This window comes from Crocodylus porosus, unplaced genomic scaffold (genome assembly GCF_001723895.1).
Source record: "Crocodylus porosus isolate Cpor-Errol unplaced genomic scaffold, CroPor_comp1, whole genome shotgun sequence".
In the NCBI taxonomy this organism is placed as follows: Eukaryota; Metazoa; Chordata; order Crocodylia; family Crocodylidae; genus Crocodylus; species Crocodylus porosus.
The window spans coordinates 65,087,865-65,095,815 of record NW_017728918.1 but is presented as its reverse complement, the minus strand read 5'-3'; the positions used below and the strand labels follow the sequence as shown (position 1 = coordinate 65,095,815).

The 7,951-nt window shown below is 40.1% G+C and overlaps 1 protein-coding gene across 1 annotated transcript in view; it reads left to right on the top strand.

Moving 5' to 3' along the window:
- IBTK (inhibitor of Bruton tyrosine kinase) overlaps positions 1-7,951 on the top strand; it is a 94,306-nt gene that overhangs the window by 23,347 nt on the left and 63,008 nt on the right. The window contains exons 6-8 of the mRNA XM_019538164.1: positions 330-500; positions 2,999-3,110; positions 6,766-6,947. Coding sequence (XP_019393709.1) covers positions 330-500; positions 2,999-3,110; positions 6,766-6,947 — 465 coding nt within the window. The remainder of the gene's footprint in view (positions 1-329; positions 501-2,998; positions 3,111-6,765; positions 6,948-7,951) is intronic.

Sequence of the window (7,951 nt, the reverse complement as noted above, 5' to 3'; positions counted from 1 at the left end):
TGCCCCCATCCCCCCGGTTCCCCTTCCCTTCCCCTTCCCCTCAACAGATGTATCAGCTCAACGATAGTCTCCAGGTTGCCCAGCTGCATATTGGCCATCAGATTATTATCAGCTGATACGGCTCCTTAAAAATTGGCAATTGGTATTGGCTCAAAAACTCTCCATTGGTGCACCCCTAGTAACTACCATATTTCCATAATTTCTTAAAGAATTAATTTGGATTTCTTTTTCTTGTGAGGATTTTCTGTTAATTTTTTGTTTGCTTGTTTGTTTTAACTTGGCTCATAAATAATTGGCTTTATTTTTAACACTCCGTCAATCTTTTATAGGTTCCCAGACTGGTAGAAGGTCTAATTGGCCATCAGTGTTCCCAGGTAGCAGCAGCTAAGGACCATACTGTTGTTTTAACAGAAGATGGATATGTTTATACCTTTGGCCTAAATACTTTCCACCAATTAGGCATTCTTCCTCCTCCTCCTAACTGCAGTGTTCCCAGACAGGTAAAAATAACTGTTAGTCTGTTCTTGGGTCTTTTTCTCACTGAAGGCTCTCAACATTTTAGGGATAATGGAATTTATTTGTGAGGTCAAATTAAAATGTTAGGATTGCATCCCTCTGCTTTGGGGTATCCTGTTCCTAGAAACTATTTTAATTAGGGATGTCAATGAATAGCCATTAACGGGTACGATTAATGTGTTAATTTATTTTTGCATTAATCACTGCTGGTGCTGGGGGAAAAGTGCCTCCTCCCCTTTGCTGTGTGCTTGGCCCTGCGTGCTGGGGGAAAAGCGACCCTTTCCCCCTCACTGCTGTTGGCCCACACACGTGTCCAGCAAGCAGCCAGGCAGGGTCCTGGGAGCAGATCTGGCAGCTGGATGCAGGTAAGTGTATAGGGGCAGGGGTTCGAAGGCCAGGTCTTGGGGACTGTGTAGGGTATGTGTACATGCATGTGGGGGGCCAGGTGACTGCTGGTGCCTGGGGGAAACTGTCCAGGCACTGAGGCTGTGGCAAGGCTGAGTGAGGCGCCTTCCCCTCCAACAGGGGAATAGGGTGGACTCTTTGATAGCAGCAGGGAGCTCTGTGGCCAGACCCACGGTACAGGGGCTGGTGCCTATGCTTGCAGGGGTTGGGCAGGGTCAGGAGCGCGGGGCAGTGGCAATACCAGGGGGCTGCGGGTCAGGAGTGCAAGGCACTGGCAATTATAAATAAATAATAGAATTATCTAATAGAATAAATGGGGATTCTATTATTGTTTAACTGCGCAATTAAAATTGCGATTAATCGCAGTTACATAATTTTTAAATCTCGTGATTAATTGCGATTCATTTTTTTAATCGTTTGACAGCCCTAATTTTAATATCTGAAATGGGTAATGCTTTGAAAAAAATATTAAGAGGCAAGAAGAGGAACAATGAGCGCTAGGTAATTTTTCACAGTGAATGACACTTCCTGATGGTTGTACAAAGTGAGTAGTGGTTTCAACCAAACAAGTTTGTCAGAGGTGGTAATTTTCTTCTGAGACATAAAAGCATCTTTAAAGCAGTACATGCATACTACTTTACATACTGCTTCAGGGAAGCTTCCTTAGGTGTGAAACACCAAGGAAAGCACTCAACAGTGCTACAATATGCAGCAGTTAAAGACTAAGTGTGAATAGCGGTTCTTACAAAACTGAAAAGAGAATTTTGGGAGACAGAAATGCCTCAAGGTATGGTGCATCTTCTATGCATTTGCAGCATTTACCTTAGGATCTTTAATGACCATGAATAATAATGACTTAGTATTATTGTATATTTTTACATACCCCACACACCTTGTTTTAGGCAAGACAGAATGGAGAAAAAAAGATTATTCCAGTGTTATAGCCTTATATAATGAGGGTAGAGCCTAATCTTCAGTTTGCTTCCCCTTCCCTTCCTGGTCAAGCAAAAAATACAGTTTTAACCATTTCACAGCTGAATTGTCATCAGCTGAGCCAAAAAACTGACATTTGTAGCTGCTGCTGAAGATTGGATTCCCTGGACAGATCTATGATTTTGAAAATATCTAAAAATAGTCTTCAGGGCTTTGAAATAGGAGGAGAGAGGCCAGGAGTAGTTAAATTACAAATTCTTCCCCCAAATTGTCAAAGAAAGGATAACTTGAGTGGTGCCATTATTAAGATCATTACAGGCAACCCCGGCTTAGAGCTATTTCGCTTAGTGCTATTTTGCTATAATGCTCGTTTGAAATACCTGATTTCACTTAGTGCTCAGCAAGTTTCATTATAACACTTGCGGTCGCCATCTTGGGTCATCAGGTACTTTGTTTCACTTAATGCTTGTTTCGCTTATCACTTGGTTTTTCAGGAGCCAGTTAAGAGCACTAAGTGGGGGTTGCCTGTACACAGGAGAGTATGTAGTTGACACCTGTTGAGTGAAGAACAATTAGTAATTAGAATTAGAGTCTAATAAGCAATGAGGTCAACTGACTCCTATGTTGCCTGAATAGAAACGCTAGTGCTGCTATTCTTGGCAGAAAATCACTTTCCCTGCTCCCCCACCCCTAAAGAGATGCATCCCTGTTTGGAAGGCTAATTTTTGGGGAAAAGGTCTGTGTGGTATGCAAGTAAATACCATATTTTGCTTATGATGGCTGGAATTTTTAGCTTTCCTTTTGAGTATTTAAAATAGAGGCTTTCAGTACTGTGAAAATTTAATATTTTGTGGCATTTGAACTTCCTTTGGATGCTTTTTCCCCCTACATGTTGTGCCACACCCAACCCTATTTAATGTTTTAGATGTGATTATAGCCTAAGGTACCATTGCTAAGTTTTGGCAGTTAGAGAAAATAAATTCCCCTGTCACTGATGGAGAAGTATCTTGTTATTTGAAACTATCCCTTTCTTAACTTCTAACATTGTAAGAACTTTGTTATTGTCAAATAAGCAAGTAACTTTGATGTAGGTGGACAAACTTAGGACTTGAATTGAGAGAGGTTTTGTTTTTTTTATACTTAGGTAAAAAATCTTAAAGGTAGAACAGTGGTTGGAGTGGCTGCAGGCAGATTCCATACAGTGCTATGGACTAGAGAAGCAGTGTATACCATGGGACTGAATGGTGGGCAATTAGGTAAGATAATACTCTAAAAATCAGCCTTTAAAATATGGTGCTTATTATGGTACTGTAATTTATTAGAAAAGTAATTAAATGTTGGTATGTATGTTATCTTCTATTTTATTTGGCTGATAACATACTCTTCTCTTCCTTCCTCTCCTTTGCTGTTGTTAATATTTGAGGATAAGAGTGTGACCAAGGAAATACAGTGTTTGGCCATATGGATTTGTTTGGCCAGCTTCTTGCTCCAATGTCTTGTGTGGTCTGTTCCTGAAGTCTTTCAGGATATTGTTGTTTTCATTTCAGTGTCCCTTGGTGTGCTTGTGCCTTGTGCCAGCTGTCTACCCTCTGCTGCCCTGAACAAGTTATAAAAGAATCTTCAACTTCCCCTCTTTGTGAACATGCTACTAATAATTCTTTCCTCTAGTAACTTTTAGGAAAGGAAATGCATAACTGTATATACTATTTTGAGGCAGGGGTTGGGGGAAAACTATGCTATAGTGAACTTTTCCTTTCTTTCTTTTTTCTTCTGGGTGCCAGAATAAATCTTTTAAGTTAAAAGCAATAGCTACTTTATCATATCACGCAGGAGAGCAGTTCTTAAGAAGAACTGCATGAACCAAAATACCTTAATTATTTTAAAAATGTTTTTATTTATTTATTTTTTACACCTTAAAAAATTTCAGCTTGGCTTTTTCTTTCTCCAGTTTCCTATCTGTGCAGACTAAGAGGGTTAGTTAACTGATCAGATTACCTCACTTACACATTCATAAGTGTGCTAATATCCTGTTGGAGGCTCTGCAATGTAAACTGCTTTCTCCATTTATTCCTATGTTATAAGAAGGGAGCTGTTCACATTTGTGCTTTAGCAAAAGGAAAAAAAATATTTGCTATTAAATAGAAATTTATGGTGTGACCATGCTGTTCTAAATCTCTCTCCCCCCCACCTTTTTCCCCCCCATACCCCACCTGTGTTCCTGCTGTTGCATGGTGAGGCAGTGTGTGGTATGATCTTTGCTTCCGGATTAACAGCCTACTCCTGGTGCTGCAGGAGAGCATAAGTTGTCACTGGGATTTTCTGTGGGGAGACTAATTCAAAGTTGTCTTTATTTGCAATTTAAGAAGAGGTTCAGTTGAAATTGTGTAAGGTTCTTTCACATTTTCTCCTGTCTGACTTCCCCTGCCAGTATTTTAAATTTATTTGAAGAAACTGAAAGTGGTTTAAATGATGCAAACAATCTGTATAATTAAATCTTAATATACACCCTAAAATTAAATATAAACCTTATTAATCAATTACTTCTCTCTTTAGTCTTTAATCTGGTAAGTGAAAACTAACTCTCTCCGCGGGACTTTATCTATCAGTGTCTGTTTTAATATTATGAAGACAATGCATGAGGAAAGTGCCTGAGCTGGACTCTGCTAGGCAGTCTGCAGAAGGGTGCTGGGCTTGCTTGCAGATCCTTTTTCTTTTTCTGAAGTATTTGAGGAGGGCCAAAGGGAATGGCATGGTAGATTTAGTTCACCCAGTAAAGCATTTTTAGTTCTACAAAATGTGGTTGGAAAAATTTTGTTTTTCAGATTTGATCCAGATTCTATGAAAAAGCTAGCTTATAGTCCTATTTTAGTGTTTCATGTCATCATCTTCATGGTGACTTACCAGTAATATGTGTTGAAAGATCACATATAATTAGTAACTGTTTTTATATACCTGGTAAACCTGTAGCAGCAGTTTTTTCTCCATTAATTTCTGAAAGCAGAGGTGGGCAAAATTCAGTCTGCAGGCCAGATCCAGCCTGCCCACTGATTGTATCCAGGCTGTAGGCTAGTGGCCACCAACTCATGGGATCTGGTCCATGGGCCCCTCGTGGCTCCAGCTCCAGCAGTCACGTGGTGGCAGGCAGGCAGGTGGGGCTGTTTCTGTTGTGCTGGATGAGTGGATGAGACTACTTCTGTCCAGTGCTGATGTGGTGGTGTCAGCTGTGGACCCGGGCGGATGCCTTGGTTGCCACTTGGAATCTGTTGGCCATGTCCACAGCTGACACCAGCGCCTGCCTGGGCTGCTTCTGCTGTGTGAGCAGGTGGTGGCATAAGCTGCAGACAGGGCTGACAGGTTCTGGGTTGGAGATGAGGATTGGCATGTGCTGCAGCTCTGGGTGGGTAGGGGGTGGGGGGAAAAGAGAGAGAAGATGAGTATTGAGGTGTGCTGCAGCTCCAGGGAGGAGGAGAAGGGGAGAGACAGAATATGCGACAGGGTCATGGAGAAACTTTAAAAATGGATTCTCCTTTAAAGAACAAAAAAGTGGGAAACGTGGCTTTTCCCTTGCAGGCTGCTTGGGGCCTCCCATGTCCCCCATTACCACATGAACCTATGACCTGGCCTGCACATCGCGGGGCGGGGACCTGGGGGCAGCAGCTTGGGAGTGAGGGGGACTGGGTCAGGACTGGCCATTGATGTTTACAAATGGGTCCTGGTACAAAAAGAGTTCAGAACTACTGCTCTAAGACACCAAAACTCTCATATGGCCTTTGAGGACACCAAAATGGTAAAGTGGCCCTCGAGTCAAAATGGTTGTCCACACCTGTCTTAACATTTTAGCTGTGATTTGTTTTTGCTTGGTGAGATATCCTGGGAGGTGCTGATGTAGCAAGGAAATACAGATGTGTTTAGTACTAATTTTTTTTGAAAGAAATTAGTATTCCTCCTAAGGGCTTATCTTAAAGTCTTAAAAGAATTTTTTTAAAGTTGTTTGGACCAGGAAAGGGGATCTGACTTCAGCTGCTGATATACATTCCAGTTAAGGCATGATAGATCTGACCTGTGATCCCCACAGTTGTCTCCCATGTGCACGGAGGTAGTGTGACTGTGAAATTGGGGATCCTGATACTGGCAGGTGATGCTCCCATGTTTGGGTGCATTTGTCAGTACCTTGTGGGCTCTGGTGCTGGCCACATGGTCAGTTTATGGTGCTATGAGAACCGGCCACAAAGTTGTTATGCATTTTTTTTTGTATAATAATTGTGTCTTTTTTCCCTGTTTTATTGTGTCAATTAATTGAATTAATGTGTGTCCAGTTACTATTTATGATGTGAATAACTTGTTAATCATGTTTTAAGTGTAATGTCTGCTAGGGGCCTTCTGCCTTGACCTACAGGAGCCATTTTGGATAGGCTGACACCCTGCTCGAGCTCTGAACAAATTAGGAACAGTGATTATGGGCAGATGCTCCACAGATTAGCTAATACCTGCAGTTGTGTTGTGGTAGTAGCTATAGTGTTGCAGACTGTGTCTTGACTTAACACAATGGAGTACATATGCTGTGTTGTCTGCCTTACCAATAAGCTTTCAGTTCAAAGTGCTGCAAAACAAATGCAGCTTCTGTTGTGCTATTATAATGACTATCTCTACTGAATTATTCTTCCTCTGGTACATTTAACCAGAAATCCATGTTTAATGACATTTGTGTTGGGTGAAAAAAAATAGCAACTTCATTATAACTAACATTTTATATTTCCTTAATTATTTGGGGGAAGTAAATTGTTATTTTCTTAGGAAAGGTTTTAAAATTTAATTGGTGTTGGGAATCTTTAAAGGAATGAAGAAGATATTGTTTTTAAGTTAATAACTATGCTTTCTAAAGTAAGATTTGTGGGTAAATGTATTTTGTAGGATATTTGCTGGATCCTAATGGAGAGAAATGTGTAACTGCACCTCGTCAAGTCTCTGCTCTGCATCATAAGGACATTGCTGTGTCCTTAGTCACTGCAAGTGATGGTGCTACAGTATGTGTTACTGAAAGAGGAGATATTTACTTGCTTACAGATTATCAATGCAAGAAGATGGCTTCCAAGTAGGTGTGGTTCTCCCATTTTTCCCCTGGCCTGGGAAGTTCAAAAGTTGACATATTACTGTGTCTTTTCCTTTAACAAACTGTATTGGAAGGCCTTGCACATTTAAAGGTCTTCAGGTGTGTGTCAGTCTTTGACCTTAATATAAATTGTCATAATTTGTTTTATAGAGGCTGTTGGAGAGGTGTATTAAAAGGAAATATCTAGTTTAAATAAAATCCCGTTTCTTAAAAAAAATAACCATGGATTTTTGTGCTGAAATTTTTGAAGGAGATCCAGTAAGGATGAAGTGCAGACTTTGTTTTTAGTTTAGTGTGGTGGAGATGATTTTGAAGGTAGAGGAAGACAACAGTGGATTTGTATTATGTAAAGTCTAATATGTGCATCCAGTTGTTTTCAAAAGTTTATTCTAACATATGAGAACCTAACTTGTTACTTTATGGTCAGTAACCACATGATTTCTTGGTCATTGAATTCAGGTTTCCAAATGTGGCATGCAAATCTTTTTGGGGATGGGCAGAGTTTCTGAGAACTATATGAAATGTAGGTTAGGTTTTTGCTCAGTTATAACAGAAATATTATGAAATCATCATGTGCTGTACAGAGCCATCTGATTATCTTGCACATCCCCTTCTACCTGTTGTGGGAACTTCCTTCTCTTCATCTGGTGAAGTTTCTTGGATTAGGTAGTGCTGAAGAAATGCAGCAAAATGGAAAGATAAATCGATGACTACATTTTATATTCTAATATGAGTTTTTTTCTGGAAGCAGAAATGACTTTCATTTTTAACAATGAGAGATGTAATTCCATTTCAGGGCTCTGGTGGCATGACCTTTATTCTCATGGGTCTCACTTGTCCCCTCCATTCTTCACAACATATTACTTGTGATTTATTCTAACTACAATTTTTAGTGGTTCTCCAAATATAGTGTCAACTATTGTACACCTTAATATTTCCCCTAAAATATATATTAATTTATATTTTCATTTTTGTATTCAGGCAGCT